Genomic DNA, 16,223 nt, shown 5'->3' with positions numbered 1-16,223 from the left:
CCGATTGCTAAGGGATATTTTACAAAGTCTATTTGCTCGTAAGTCACACTCGTTTGACGACTGATATCAAACCTCATCTTTGTGTGTTTAATGTTGATTGGTTGCTCTCAGGAAGAGCACAACACCGGGTGCTGATTTCAACTAACTCATCATTTTTGTTTCCTTTTGAGTTATTAATCAAAGGATTTTTGTAGGCTCTATACAAACTTAGAAAATCCTTTTAAATAATAAATACAATTGTACAGTTGTGTTGAACTTCTCCACTTGCAGCATACCACATAAAGACAAACATGGTGTTATTTTTCCGTAGTTGACTGAATGAAGTCATATCTATCATAATGCTTTTCTATCACACAGCTTAAACCCATACAGCAAGACTATTGCTAGAGATATCTCAACTGCGTTGAACTTCTCCAACTTTGCAGAAAACCACATAAAAACAAACATAATGTTTTTTTCTGCAGTTGGCTGTATAAAATCACCACGATGCTTTCCCAGATCACACAGCCGAAAAACTACACAGCATGACCAGCTCGAGACAAGTCATTTTGAACTTCTCCCACTTTGCAGAACAGACCACACACCAATAAACATAATGTTATTTTCCCATCATAGTTGACTGTATGAAATCACAATAATGCTCTTCCATATCACACAGCTGAAAAACTGACAGCGATACCAGTTTGAGACATCTCAACAAGTCATTGTGTTGAACTTGTGTCCGACTTTGCAGCAGATGAAGATAAACATAATGTTATTCCCTATATCAAAGTTGACTGTATAAAACCACCATACTGCCGTCCAAAATACAGCTGAAGACGAAGAAAAAACACCATACAACAAGACCAACTGGATATACCTCGATCGATGTGTTCTTCGTCGTTAATACCGTCCCCACGCTTGCCACTTCCTAGCAACGGGACACGACCATCAGCTATAGCTGAGGAGAGAGAACGTTCCTGCATCGCCGCAGTCCATCTTGGATGATAGAGTTGTCATCCGTGTATAATAGTCACTGCACTGTGATCTTCACGATTAAGAACCCCCCCCCCCCCCCATACCACCGTACACATTTTCCCGTCGTAGTGCTTTTCAATGGGGAATTTGTTTCTTTCTAAATCACTTCAAATAATTATCAGGAATTTCTTTTGAGGATGGAAATTCTAAGCTACAGGAAAAAAATTGCCCCGGTGCGCTACTTTCCTTGGAAGTAAAAAAGACGGTTAATATGTTGTCATTTCTGAACGTGATAAATGTGAGTTGCTAATGTCTGCAACTATTTATTCGACCATGGAGAGTGGTCGAATATTGCCAGCCGATAGGATTAATGTTCTTTTCTTAAACGATACAGAATTGTTGGTATGGGAAGACAAGTATGCTTGTTAGAAGGAAATCCGAGATAAGTATTGTTTGAAGCTTTGCATGGTGTGGATAAATAGGAAGAAACTATAAGTAAACATTCATTTTGGTTTTACCAGTATACACCGATGAGTAGCACGGTATACTTAAAACTTACCCGAGCTCTGTGGAAAAAAAAGTATCACAGGTATATCTCGGGGGGGGGGGGTGAGCCCACGACCTTTGCATTTCTAGAGCAGTTTCATACCAACTACACCACCGATATTTCCCGGTAGCTAGGAGAGGCAGTTCGAATCCTATGTTTTGGTGCCGCAACTCTACTGGATATTAAATTTGCATTCTCCCCGATGCAAATTTCCTATATCTAAAACATAAATAGTAAACTTGCAGGTATCAACCAAAAGTCTCTTTTGCAGATGGGAGTGTTGGCTCTGAGAGAGCCGGTTTGGTCTCGACGTTTCAAACAGTATACTCTGCTTGTCAGTTCAGAAAAACCACGAGATATTGTTGAACGACATCGAAAGTGTGAATTCAAACCACACATTGCGCCACCAGTCACATGGGAAACGATCCCCGTTAGAACTGATAAACCCCGGCCCATCAGGGGCCAGGGGTGGATTTCACAAAGGTAGTCCTAACATAGATTAGTCCTAGGCAATGCTAAGAGATAGGACCTATCTCTTAGCATTGCCTAGGAGTAGTCCTAAGTTAGGACTATCTTTGTGAAATCCACCCCTGGTGTCCCGTAGGGAAATCTGTATCCCCTGAGATTCCGCTCCCCAGTTTTGGTAAGTAACATTTTAAAGGGGGCACTATCAGAAGCAGTTTGTACACAGGGGTAGGGGGGCAGAATCTGTACGGGACAGAATCTCCTGACACGCTGGTGTCACAGGGAATTCCGTCCGCCGGATATTATGTGTCCCCCCCCCCCCCCTTTGGGAAGTTAACGTGCGTGAGCTGTATAAGGAGGAAGATTCAAAAGAGGGCGCTACAGAGGAAGTTTGTTTGTGTCACATTCGGGGACAGAATCTCCGGTGGGCAGGGCAGGAGATTCGGTCCCCCCGTTTGGCAAATGCCTGCTTTGAATTATCCTCCCCTACAGCCCATGTTAAAGGCAGTGGACACTATAGGTAATAGTCAAAGACCAGTCTTCTAACTTGCTGTATCTCAACATATATATGCACGAAATAACCAACCTGTGAAAATTATAGCTCAATCGGTCATCAACGTTGCGAGATAATAATGAAAGAAAAAATACCCTTGTCACACGAAGTTGTGTGCTTTCAGATGCTTGATTTCGAGACCTCAAGATTATAAATCTGAGGTCTCGAAATCAAATTCGTGGAAAATTACTTCCTACTCGAAAACTACGTCACTTTAGAGGGAGCCGTTTCTCAAAATGTTATATACCATGAACCTCTCCCCATTACTCGTTACCAAGTAAGGTTTTATGCTAATAATTATTTTGAGTAATTACCAATAGTGTCTACTGCCTTTAATTTCCCATCGGGGTCTCCGGGGGTACAGAATCTCCTGCCATACCGGTACTATAGGAACGTGACATAATATGACAACTGAATGAAGATGATGTTGGACTTATGCAAAAGGGTTTCAAAATTAATGTCCTCCTATATGCGATTGATGAAGTAAACATTTATGTGTGCTGTGTCATTAAGGTCGCGTGTCTGATTGCGGCTACGTATTATATGCTCGATCACGTTTGGCCTTCGGGAAATACCCTGGGTTGAAACATGGAGGAATAATCCTCCATGGTTGAAACGTGACAATTTCTGAGTTATCATCTTTTGATTGCATCAGAAAATTCCATAGTTGTCTTGCGGTTATATGGATATCAAGGAATGTAAAAAGAGTTGCCAATTGAAAGGGAGGGTACACATTTTGGTAATTACTCCAGAAACCAATGGCCTTAGAAACGTACTTTGTAAGAAGCACTGTATCTGTTTATAATAGGACTAAAACATTTTAATTACACAAACTTGTTTAAACATTTGCTGGCCATTGGGGTTGACCCTACTCGCTTTAATGTAAAAGAGTGAAAATTTCACTCTCTTGTCCGAGTGGGGTCGGTTTCACTCCTTTGAGAGTGAAAGTCATTCTGTGTCACTCTTTATGAGTGAAATTGGAACGAAATTCACTCTTAAATGGAGTTGAAAGTACCCGTCTATCACTAAAAAGAGTTGTCCGGGTTCTTTGCAAGAGTGGTATGGCGGACAAAACATGTGATGTTTCACTCTTTCACATTAACAGAGTACAGTCCATAAAAATGGTTTTAGGTAAATGTCATTAACCAATTGCGAAACCCATGTTGTCATCCCCAACCATTTAGGCCTATGGCCCAATACTTTTGCCCGTTACATCCACGACTCTGGTTGCCTTACTGTTGTCTTAGAATAATCACTTCTCTCTCGCAACAATAAACAAAACAAACAGTCCCGCGAGATGCTGTGTCAATTAAAGCATAGAGCAAGCTTGCTCAATGCAAACAACAAATTTACGATGTCAAAAAACTGACGGCGGAAATTACCGTTTTGGGGCCCCTGGCTAATCAGGCATTCAACAGTTCGGTTCTTTCTTGGAGTTTGTCACGATTCACTAATATTTGACTATCAGCACCAATGCAAACTCGCCACCTTTCTCTTTTTGTATTTGCGGAAAATTTGAAGAAACGCATGATCGCTCGTTGACATTGCAATTAGTGGCCCCGACATTGTGTGTGCCTTAAAGACAGTGGACACTATTGGTAATAATTGTCAAAGACCAGTCTTTTCACTTGGTGTATCTTAACATTGTGCATAAAATAACAAACCTGTGAAAATTTGAGCTTATTGGTCGTCGAAGTTGCGAGATCATAATAAAAGAAAAAACACCCCTGCCACACGAAGTTGTGTGCTTTCAGATGCTTGATTTCGTGACCTCAAATTCTAAATCTGAGGTCTCGAAATCAAATTCGAGGAGAATTCACTTCCTTCTCGAAAACTACGTCACTTCAGAGGGAGCCGTTTCTCACAATGTTTTATACTATCATCAAGTGAAAAACTGATTTTTCATTGCATCGATGCCAAAACAAGTATGAATAAAACGCTCACTGAGCGATAAACTCCACACACGAAATTAAATTATTTATTTCTCATAAAATTAATATTAAATTTCAGACAGAAATATTATTTCAAGGGATGTTTTCTATACCGTCATCATCAGACCGTAGAATTGTTTTTGTTTCTTACCACTTCTGTAACGTTCCTTTAAAGGCTGAAGTATTTTATTATTTGAGTGAGAAATTACCCGTTTCTCAAAAACTACCTCAGAGGAGCCGTTTCTCACAATATTTTAACAGCTCTCCGTTGCTCGTTATAGCCTATACCTGAGTTGTTATGCCAATAATAATTTATTTTGAGTAATTAACAATAATGTCCAGTGCCCTTGAAGACGAAAAATCCAGTTCTTTTATCTTCACAACAGTTCGATTGGTGTACAAAATTATTTTTACCAGTGCCACAAAGATTGGACGTGACTAAAAGGCACTGACCACTATTGGCAATTACTAAAAAATAATCATGTTAGCATAAAAACTTACTTGGTAACAATCGAGAGCTATTGACAGTAAAAAAAAACATTGTGGGAAACGGCTCCCTCTGAATAACGCTATTTTCGATAAAGAAGTAATTTTCCACTAAAATAAATTTGATTTTGAGACCTCAAAAATTTGATTTTGAGGTCCCGAAATCACTTAGCATCTGAAAGCACAACTTCGTTTGACAATGGTGTTTTTCTGCCACTCTCGCAACTTCGACAACCAATTGAGTTCAAATTTTCACAGGTTTGTTATTTTATGCATAATTTTATGTTGAGATACTACCGAGTGAGAAGACTGGTCTTTGACAGTTATCAATGGTGTCCAGTGTCTTTAAATACAAAGATTCAGTCACGGTGGGGAAACCGTAATTATAGGTTGGAGTCGGAGTGGTTCTGGCACTCAGGAGCGTTGTTATTACTGTCATCATCATGAATGCAGGGTTGAAATTATTATCCTCCGGACTTCACGTCACGTATGCAAAAAGTCAAAAAAAGAGAAAGTGTCTGGAAAATGAACCCTCCCCGCTCCCTCCAACCCCAATTGTAACAACGTGGTACTAGCACTGCATCTCATGTTTTTTTCTGTCTTTCTAAAAAATCTCTCTTGGAATTTGTCGAGTTCAAAACAGTGTTATTTTGTTGGTACATTCTGTATTATACTTCCGAGCCCGTATTCAAAACCACGGCTTCAGTTTTACCTCCACCTATTAAAAGTTCCTGTCTGCCCGATTCTGGCCCTTTTCGAAACCACGGCTTCGGCTTTGGATTCAGCTTGAAGTTCCGTCCTCTCGTCTGAAGCCCTGAGTGCAAACGCAAAGCCAGCTTAATTTTGTCAAAACAACCGCGGGGCCAGGCTAGCCTGAGCCGAATCCAAAGGAAGGCACTAAAAACTAACCTCTAACAGCGGTTCGGAACTTTTCGTGTGCTTTCGGAACATTCCGGCACGGTTCGCGATGATCCCCCACGCAGCAGGTTTGGGGAGTTGTTACATCAGAGTGGACTAACCACTAGGACCTGGTTGTTAATGATTTCATGACTAAAAGATGCAAGTACTGCTTCAAACCTCTTTATTCAAGTACATTTGTAGCAGCAGGTTTGGGGAGTTGTTACATAAGAGTGGACTAACCACTGGGACCTGGTTGTTTATATTTTCATGTTTAAAAGATGCAAGCACTGCTTCAGACCTCTTTATTCAAATACATTTGTAGCAGCAGGTTTGGGGAGTTGTTACATAAGAGTGGACTAACCACTAGGACCTGGTTGTTAATATTTTCATGTCTAAAAGATGCAAGTACTGCTTCAAACCTCTTTATTCAAGTACATTTGTAGCAGCAGGTTTGGGGAGTTGTTACATAAGAGTGGACTAACCACTGGGACCTGGTTGTTTATATTTTCATGTTTAAAAGATGCAAGCACTGCTTCAGACCTCTTTATTCAAATACATTTGTAGCAGCAGGTTTGGGGAGTTGTTACATAAGAGTGGACTAACCACTAGGACCTGGTTGTTAATATTTTCATGTCTAAAAGATGCAAGCTATGCAAAATGACGTCATAAGGTCATTCTCGCTCGGGTATTCTCCGATGGGCCGAACCGCTGTGGAGTTTAGTATTTAGTGCCTTCCGAATCCAAAGACGAAGCAGTGGTTTCGAAAAGGGCTTGTAATGAACGAGGAATTTTCAAAAGAGGGCGCTATCACTATCAGAAGTATTTTCAAGATGGCAGCCCACATGGTTCGTCAAGTCCGTGGACTCTGCAGAATTGTTAGCGTTTTAAAAGGAAACTGCGATGTTCCACTACAAAGAATTCGCCCCCATCGCTTGGTCGCTAATATTTCAAGTAAGTAAACTGTTCAAGTTGGTACTTTTTCATTTTTTTTGCATAAAAAACTAATAAAAATCTAGTTGCGATAACGTAACCCTCCTTCCGTCGGCAGGAGGGTTACGTTATCTCAACTAATAAAAATCATCCTTTTTTTTGTTACTACATGATGATGATGATCATGAATGATACTAATTACTAGTACTAGCGGAAAAGTTTCCGTATGGCGCCACCACTTTTTCATTCGATATAAAATAATATAGATAGGAACTTATTTACCTGATTGATATATCCCTTTTTGTAAAAATGAGTGAAAAAGTGGTGGCGCCATACGGAAAGTTATCCGTACTAGCTACTACTACTACCATGACTACACTACATGAATTGAATGATACAACCTGATCCTAGTACTAGTTAGTAGTAACAAAAAAGGGCCTAGGTAGGGCGGCTACTAGACCCAGTAACTGGGGCGCTGTACTCCTTTTCAACAATTTTTGACTTTATCTGTCGTACTAGCGCCCCAGGGAATGGCACAGAATTTTAACGAATACCCAGTTTTTCGCGACACCCAGCCACAAAAAATGCCTCAAAATGACAAAAAGACCAAACAAACTAGCTCAAAAATCGCCTACTCTATTCTCGATACGTCTAGGATGTAACATCAGGCATTTAATTGTACTCACGATCATTTTTTAAACTCCAAATCGATGATTTTTAACTCCGCATCGTGGAGCGATTGACAAGTCTGCGATTTTCGGATGTGTATGGTAACGAAACATGGCGTCGCGTTGTGGGTGGATGTCCATCAACGGCTGTTTAATGCTACACTTGTTACAGGCGTTGCAGCGAATGCTATACATTGTACACGGGGATGGGTACAGGCGCTGCAGCTAGCGAGTGCCCACGTGCGTTCAATCATGGTCAACGTAACTTACACGGTGCCGGATTGTTGGAAAAATATCAGAAAGAATTATCAGAATATTGTTTTTCTGGTCTGAAGTCTGCTGAATGAAGCTGGATGGTTCTGGATAAAGTCAAAAATTGTTGAAAAGGAGTACAGCGCCCCAGTTACTGGGTCTAGGCGGCTACCTATACCATACGTACATGCCACCACCAGCATGACCAGGGACTCCCCTGTGGCATGTAGTAACAAAAACAAAAGGATGATTTTTAATTTTAAGGGAGGGGCGGAAAGGAACTTTAAAAAACTACATCTTTTAAAAAGTAAAACAATAGGGATCTCGACCAATTTTTTATAGGGCGCTTTGTAAAAGGTAAATAAAACTAGGTCATGTGGTTTGGGGGTGGGGGGGGCGACAATTTGACAAAATCATGATATTCATAATGATCGGATATTAAAAGTCTTGATTACTCCATCAAGTTATTCTCTAATAATAGGGAAAAGGTTTCCGTATGGCGCCACCACTTTTGCATTCGATATGAAATAGTATAGCATCTATTCTAATTTACCTCGATGAGATATCCCTTTTTGTAAAAAAGAGTGAGTTGAAAAGTGGTGGCGTAATACGGAAGTTACCCAATAAATTACAGGGAAATAAAGAAAAGCAGTACACTTTGAAACCTTTGTAAGTTTGTAGTTATACCTGCATCCATGTTGGCTAGCATCTACACTCGATATTATCTTTGAAATTTCTATACATGTTATTGTTGAATTACGTGGCATCCATCTTTCCATAATTATAATCATTGGGTGCGTTCGTTTAGCTTTGACTGGCTCACCTGGGTCAGCCCCCAGTGCCCTGCTTGTGGAGTGGGTCACTTGGGGTTCCTTGAGGTGCATGCCATCAACACGAGAGGGAGAGTGTGACCATTCGATTAGCTCTTGTCAGGGGCTCACCCGAGTGAGCACCGCGGGGTACACCCAGGAAAGCTAATCGAACGCACCCATTGTTATTTGTTTCAACTGTATGTTTTATTGTCACTATCATATTCATAGTGAGAAATAAATGTTGATTGAATTGAATAATAATACTAAATAGGAAATATTTTGTTATCCTGCCACCAACTATTCTATAATGTTTAGTACCAAGCAAAAGAAAAGAAAAGCGAATAGGCCTAGCTAGATGTTTTTGTTTTCAAGTACCGGGTACTATACTATAAAAATTAGAATTAGAGCTACCACTAGATACTAAATTTGTTTCTTAACATTTAATAAAAAATGAAGAATTTGATCAAGCCAAAATTTCTTGTTTTGTTGTAATGAAGGGTCAGGTGTTTCAGTTGAGTCCAGAAGTGGAATCCCATCTCTTACCTGTTTATCATCAAGAGGTTTGCATACGGATCCAGCCAAACAAGAACAGGAACCAGACCAAGTGCAGAGCTCCGATCATGTAAGTTAGGCTGTACCTAGTGTCTTAATATTATCCTCCGCACTAAAATAAGAAATGCCACCATGTCCTTATTTTAACGATATTATGTTTACACTTTTAAATGGTTGTTACGCGTCTCTGTACTCACAACTTCTTAGAACGTGTACTTGTGTTACCAAAGGCGACATCAAAGAGGTGAATTCCTGGCAAATATGTTGAGCAATATCTGAGGTGTCCAGGCATCGACCTAGCGGGCACACAATATTTTGCGAACAGTGTAGCTGTGTTCTGCTGACCGAGTGCTGATGATGCAACTGTAGAGGATTTCACCATATAATTCAGTTTTAATTCAGTTCTTTTATTTGTCTCAGATCATTGCCCGCAGAGGCCAAATTCCAAATTACATTAAAAACAATTTAATCTAAAAATTTGTAGGCGAGTCTGCGGCTAATGCAAAATTTTGTTTGCGTGCTAAGTCGATGACTGGACACCTCAAAGTTTGCTGAGGAAATTTACCAGGAATCCTGAAACGAAAGTAATTGGGATTGCACTTTCTCTAATCTTCTCTTAACAGCCGGTAGCTGATCTAGACGATCCGTTCAAGGAGCCAGTTCAACCATGTATCCTCTGTCAGAATCAAGTTCCTCTTTCCTACAAGGTAACGTCAAGAAATCATCCAGTTAAGCCCGATTCATACTTCCTGCGAATGCGAATGCAATATTCAAATTTTGATGTCACAAAAAAAAAAACAGTTGAAATGTGTTCAACTCTTGCTAAACATTCGCAGCAAAAACTGGGTTGTGACATCAAAATTCACTTTGCACTCGCAAGCGCAGTAAGTATGAACTGGGCTTAACTGTTTCCATTCTAGCAATAAGTTGTGTTTATCTTTTACCATGACCAACATTTTAATGTTGGGCGACAGATTTCTTTTCATCGGCTGCCCCCAAACTATGGAATGTACTGGCAAAATTAAAACGGTACCTCAAATCTGCAGTTTGTCCAATCACCGCTTTTGTTTGTTTCCTCAGAATGTACAGTTACTTTCACAGTTTGTATCTCCAAACACTGGTAAGATTTATGGTCGACATATCACTAAACTGTGCTCCTATCAGCAGAAACAGGTGTCTAAGGCCATCAAGAGAGCCAAACAGATGGGCAAGTACCATTTTAATATATTATTATTATATATTTTGGTTTTACCCATATACATCGATGTGTTTAGCCCTGTATACTCGGTACTTTCTCTAAAGCTCTGTGGGAAAAAAAGCAGATTTCTGAGTATACAGTACTAACCAGAGAGTTATATATAAGAACTAAAGGGCGCACTGGCCTTTATATGCGCCCCGGCATGCGTGCAGCAGGCGGCCATTTTCTAAGTTGACAAAACAGGCATCGCACAGCGTGTGTTTGTGCGGCCATTTTGTAAGTTGACAACACAGCATTGCGTAGCGTTCAATAAACACAAATTCCAACGTGTACTTTATATGCAACGCGCGTACAGAATGGCGCGCGCGTGTCTCCTTGCGGTCCCGTCACGTTTGTGCAAGAAGTATCATCAGTGCGCCCTTTAGTTCTTATATACAACCCTATGGTGCCAACACACATCCGTGTTTATGGGTAAAACCAAAATTAATATTCCTTATCGCCGTTAAATCGTTGCGGTACCCGCTGCTAAAATAAAGGATTCAAATTATGATCCGTTCAAGGAGCCAGTTCAGCCATGTATCCTCCGTCAGAAACAAGGGCCACGACCATGACTTGAACTTTCGCGCATTATGGCACTTGTAGGAGGCTTAGTACACCCATGTTAAAGTATTTTTACGCAATTACATTTCAAATGAATCATGTTTTTACATTATCACCTTCAACTGCTTACTGTGTAATTTACGAGCATCGATGTGTGACGTCAGATTTTCAGTCTAGGTTTTTGCTAACAATCTAAAGAATGCTTGCACCAAGACTAACAAAATATAATAAGTGCACAAGCTTGAACTGTCTTCTTTCTTTCCCCTCCAGGTTTTATGCCATACATGTACAGAGAGACCGTCTTTCTCAAAGATCCCAACCTGTTTGATATCAGATACACCGGGAACGTAGATATCGCAATGCAAGAACCCTCGGATCTCATCCAGCCCGAGATGCAAGATGCAGATAAAGAAAGTGATGATAAGAAGTGATTGCTTGAGGGAGGATGGGAGAGGGGGACATTGTGAGCTGAGCCCAATTTCATAGATATGCTTAAGCAGTTTTCTGCTAAGTGAAAATAAGCAGAATACCAATCACATTTTGTACATTTAAAATGGTATTTTAGCTGGTAACCTTATTCCGGTAATAAGCTTAGTTTTGTTTTGTGCTTAAACAGATGAAATTGGAGCCAATGAAAAAATTACTGGAATCTTTGTGTTTAATACAAAGAATGACGATCTTATGCCTGCTGTCTGGTGAATTGAAAATAGAGCACCTAAATTGTTCATGTGACAAACCTTTTACTAACAGGCCTCGACCAATCCCACTGAACCCTCCACTGGACCAGCTCTCTTGACAGAGAAACAGAGTGAACTGATACTATAAACTATAGGCAGGAAATACCACATACTTTGTACAAAGTTGTATAGGAGGATTTAATGTTATTATTACCAATGTAAGACATTCTGTGTATCCAACTATTAGTATTCTTAAGAGTAAACTTCAAGCTATGGATATGGGTAACATCATCAGGGGGGCTCACTTCATGTAAATCATTGCTGCTCAGTCACCTGCACGTGTACATCCCGATATGTGGAGATTGTGCAGTAATCCACCAGAACCAGAACCTTAAAACCAATGAAATTCTTTAACATTATAGTTTTTAATGAACCTTCATTTGACAGAAAAACCATGGGAAATAATACTTTAGTCTACTAATAGACTAGGGCAATTTCTTTGTACAAAATTGTAAAGGAGGATTAAATTTTACTAATGTAAAACATTATACTGTTTGGTCTTTAAATTGTTTTTGAAAAAAAACGGTGTAAATATTGACTGTAGGCGAAAAAACTGGATGATTTTCTTTTAATTATGAATTTTTATCAATGGGCCAGGCCTAGGGAGCTACTAGAAGCAGAAAGCACTGAACACTTTTGGTACTTGGAATATAATCAGCATAAAACTAAACTTGGTAACAATTAACAATGGAGAGCTGTTGATAGTATAAAACATTGTGAAAACAGACTCCCTCCGGTGTAGCGTAGTTTTTGAGAAAGAGGTAATATCTCTCTTTAAAAAAATTGAATCTAAAAAAGACTTCAGGCCTCAGGAGCCTTTTGTTCAGGCATCTAAAAGCAAACACAATGTGCAACAAGGTTTTTTTTTTTCCTTTTGATATTTTCTTGCAAATTTTATGACCAATCGAACCCCAAAATTTGTTATTTTACGCAAACTGAGAAACACCAAGTTAGAAATTGGTTTTTGACAATTACATGTACAAAAGGTGTCCAGTGCCTTTAGGACGAGGAACTATGTGCATGGACAAGAAAAAATTACTATTTGTGATACCAAGTGAAGATGGATTGCACAAGACGACAATGACCACCATCTTTGATGAAACTTGCATGCCTGAAAGGCTATCATTGGCTGAGAGTTGTGTAATGAGTGTAGACGCGTGCACTATTGTTTATCTTCAAGTATGGCATTCCATGATGCTGTGTGCAATCCATCTATTATAGCCCTACTTAATTTCTCCTAACCAAAATTGGACTGCTCAAAATATTGATATTTAAATTGATGCTAAGGCAATTTTCAAAACCACAACATACAGATAGGAACAGCCGTCGATTTCACAAAACTCTTCCCAACTTGAGACTAATCTTCGGAATTATGACGAGTCCCAACCCTGCACTGTAGCATGCAGACCTTAGATTATTCCTAAGTTGGGATGAGTTACTCATCCTAACTTGAGATAAGACGAGTCCTAACTCTGTGAAATTGACCTCAGGTGACTTAGGCGATTTTGACACCACCACCCCCCCAGTGTTTTCGTCCTCCATTGTAAATTAACATCACCATATTGTGGGGTGGGGGGGGGGGTTCAGAATCACATCAACACTGGTTTGGGTCCCAAGCGCCTGATGAAAAATATCCCGAAATAATACTGATGGAGACCAAACTGAACCCGTGGTTTTGAAAAGAGGTGCTCGGAAGTTTTAACCATTAAGAATGCACACCACTTCAAAAATATAACTTTGTATAATAAAAGAAAGAATAGTTTTTTAAACTCAACAAATTCCAGTATGAAAAAGACATTTACATCTGATGCAGTGTCACAATGTCAATAATAAGGTTGAATAAGTTCATCGCTAAATCAGTCAAGGTTTTCCAGGAATTTTATCATTTGACTTTCTGTAACTTCAAGACCCAAGCCCACTGGCATGGCATCTGAGTTGGATTCAGCACAGGAAAACTTATGTTCATTCCAACACCCTTGGGCCCCACCTTCCACTGCAACTGGGTCTTTACTCCAAGCATCGATACCGTACTCAGTTTATTCGGAATCGGTGCTCCAAGAAACAGATGGTTGTCCACTGGCCATTCAAGAACTATAGCATAGACCGACTCTACGAGAGACCCGTTCAGTTGAGAGGTGTACCATATGTCAGTGGTGTTGGTGTCGTTCTGTGCACGCCATGGTTTGGACTTGTAGATGGCCTCCCCATTCACTTTCAACCAAGAGCCGACCTGCCGCAGACGCTCCTCAAAGATCGGGATGATCCGCCCATCATGAGTTGGTCCGACATTTAAGAGCATGTTTCCTCCACAGCTTATTGTCTTGGCCATTGAATGAAGCAGTTGTTGTGTGCTTAAGAAGTCCGAGAGATGGACGTTTCGACGATAGCCCCAAGATCCCTTGTCCACCGTCATCGCATTCTCCCACTTATGTTTCTGCAAGGTGCCGGGGTTGTAGCGATCGTGACAAGTGAAGAAACCACCATGTTTGCAGACAGTTCCGTTTCCCCAGCGATCGTTAACAACCACTTTGTCTTTGATAGGGCTGTTGTTGTAAAGCCATGCTAGGAACCCAGTGCTGTTCCAGTACTCCCAGCCTGTGATCACCTGAAATCCATCGGACCAGATGAGATCAGGCTCATAGTTGTTCACAAGCTCGTGTAACATCGGTGTTGAGATCTGTTCGGGGTACAATCGTGTCGAGAACTTATTTGCCACATCTTGTAGATACAGAGGATGATACCACGCGAAGAGGGAGTGATACAGCCCAAAGTGGATTTGAGTCGTGCGTTTACGGATGGCAGTCGCCATCTCCCCAACCAGATCTCTCTTCGGACCCACATCCATCGAGTTCCAGTTCCATGAATACTTAGACGGCCACATTGCATACCCCTCATGATGTTTACTGGTGAGCACAAAGTAACGTGCCCCTGAAGCTTCGACGATCTCTGCAAACTTGTCTGCATCAAAGAGTTCAGCTCTGAAAGACTTCGCAAAATCGGCGTACGTGAAACCCGGAGGATAATTCTGCTTCATGAAATTCACGTAAGCCGCCACGTCATTTGTCCAGTAACGCCAGAACCACTCCGAGCCGAAACTTGGTACGGAGTAGAGGCCCCAGTGCATGAAAATGCCGAATTTAGATTCATCATACCAGGCAGGAAGGGGTCTTGAATCCAAAGATTGCCAGTTGGGCTGATACTGCTGGTCAGAAGAATAGACGAGCAAAACTTGGGAGAGTAAACTGCAGAAGAACAGTGCCAGGAATAACCCTCTGGATTCCATGACTGAGGGCAACTGAGCGGCCATTACTAAATTTAGCAAACACCCCTTTAGCATACAAGTATCAGACGGTTGTGTCATTCATGAAGCTACGTTGTCACTTTGCAGTTACAGTTTTGTTACACTATATCAGTGTATATACTCAATACACCCCATCCCGGTACGACAATGCGCAATGTGGAAAATAATCGAATACAGCACTAATGTTGTGCTGTATTATTCAATAGAAATAATTCAACCCGCAGTCATTCTATGAACAATATTATAACCAACTCACAATCCCGTTCACTAGCGCCCCAGAGACCCATTGTTTACCTGTTCACGCTTCATTGAATTCCTACTTCCTTACTTCTGCACGACCAACACATTTTTATTGAAGGCGTAGTAGTTGCACCGCGCCACCAACGTCAAGCCCAAGCCAGGGTCACCTATTGTCGTCGGTCCTATCCGATCCAATGACAGTCTTGTAGTCTTGGGCCTGACGTGGGGGCGCGGTGCAACTAATACAGGCTTTGGATTACAGTGTTTTATTATACTTTTGTTGATCATGGCCATCACATTATGGTTGTTTTGTAATTTCCTGTGCCCTTATTTTTTGTCTTACTCAGTATTTTTGTAATTGTTCAATGGCAAAAAAAAAGAAAAGAATAAGAATAATATAAATAAAGAAAAATATAATAGTGGACACTATTGGTAATTACTCAAAATAATTATTAGCATTAAACCTTACTTGGTAACAAGTAATAGGGAGAGGTTGGTAGTATAAAACATTGTGAGAAACGGCTCCCTCTGAAGTGGAGTAGTTTTCAAGAAAGAAGTAATTTTCCACGAATTTGATTTCGAGACCTCAATTTAGAATTTGAGGTCTCGAAATCAAGCATCTGAAAGCACACAACTTCGTTTGACAAGGGTGTTTTTTCTTTCATAGTTATCTCGCAACCCCGACGACCAATTGAGCTCAATTCACAGGTTTATTATTTTATGCATTATGTTGAGATACACCAAGTGAGAAGAATGGTCAGTGACGGTTACCAAAAGTGTCTAGACAAAACTTTCAATTTACCACCTAGAGCTTCTGGATGTGATATGAAACTGTACAGTATCGATAACTACTTGACTTTGTCTCGGCGATTAGTTCTCATAGTTGTACCATGAGCTGGCACTAGTTCACGGTTGGACCAATGGCCTTGTTAAAATAATGGTTCTTGGATGGAGAAATAATTATTCTGGAAGAATTATTTTTTCTTTTTTACATTGAATAAAGAGTCATTCTCAAATTTGTATTTCAAATTAAGATGTCACAAGTGTTCTTTTGTTTAATTGGAGACGCAAAATTTAATTGGAGACGCAAATTA

The 16,223-nt window shown here is 40.4% G+C and overlaps 2 protein-coding genes across 3 annotated transcripts; one reads left to right on the top strand and one right to left on the bottom strand.

Annotated features, from left to right (window-relative positions):
• The first annotated feature begins 6,667 nt into the window (after window positions 1-6,667).
• LOC139940386 (uncharacterized) lies at window positions 6,668-12,073 on the top strand. Of its 2 annotated transcripts, none has more exons than XM_071936608.1 (5): window positions 6,668-6,790; window positions 9,005-9,123; window positions 9,677-9,760; window positions 10,134-10,260; window positions 11,122-12,073. In XM_071936608.1, the coding sequence occupies exons 1-5, from the start codon at window positions 6,670-6,672 to the stop codon at window positions 11,280-11,282; spliced, it is 612 nt and encodes a 203-aa protein (XP_071792709.1). In that variant the 5' UTR covers window positions 6,668-6,669; the 3' UTR covers window positions 11,283-12,073. The 2 variants fall into 2 exon arrangements, with proteins under 2 accessions (XP_071792709.1, XP_071792708.1); XM_071936607.1 differs by having other exon boundaries at window positions 8,999-9,123.
• A 135-nt stretch (window positions 12,074-12,208) lies between these two features.
• Window positions 12,209-15,220, bottom strand: LOC139940383 (alpha-L-fucosidase-like). Its single transcript, XM_071936605.1, has one exon. The coding sequence runs from the start codon at window positions 14,947-14,949 to the stop codon at window positions 13,471-13,473; it is 1,479 nt and encodes a 492-aa protein (XP_071792706.1). The 5' UTR covers window positions 14,950-15,220; the 3' UTR covers window positions 12,209-13,470.
• Window positions 15,221-16,223: the final 1,003 nt, after the last annotated feature.

This window comes from Asterias amurensis, chromosome 8, assembly GCF_032118995.1.
Source record: "Asterias amurensis chromosome 8, ASM3211899v1".
Classification (NCBI taxonomy): domain Eukaryota; kingdom Metazoa; phylum Echinodermata; class Asteroidea; order Forcipulatida; family Asteriidae; genus Asterias; species Asterias amurensis.
The sequence above is the reverse complement of the archived record's forward strand: the minus strand, read 5'-3'. Positions and strand labels throughout refer to the sequence as shown.

Excerpts from the sequence above, each read along its gene's own strand:
- LOC139940386 (XM_071936607.1), top strand. The coding sequence starts at position 6,670 with ATGGCAGCCCACATGGTTCGTCAAGTCCGTGGACTCTGCAGAATTGTT. Across the intron at positions 9,761-10,133 it reads AAGTTCCTCTTTCCTACAAG|AATGTACAGTTACTTTCACA; the intron begins GTAACGTCAAGA and ends TTGTTTCCTCAG. Across the intron at positions 10,261-11,121 it reads CAAGAGAGCCAAACAGATGG|GTTTTATGCCATACATGTAC; the intron begins GCAAGTACCATT and ends TTTCCCCTCCAG.
- LOC139940383 (XM_071936605.1), bottom strand. The coding sequence starts at position 14,949 with ATGACACAACCGTCTGATACTTGTATGCTAAAGGGGTGTTTGCTAAAT.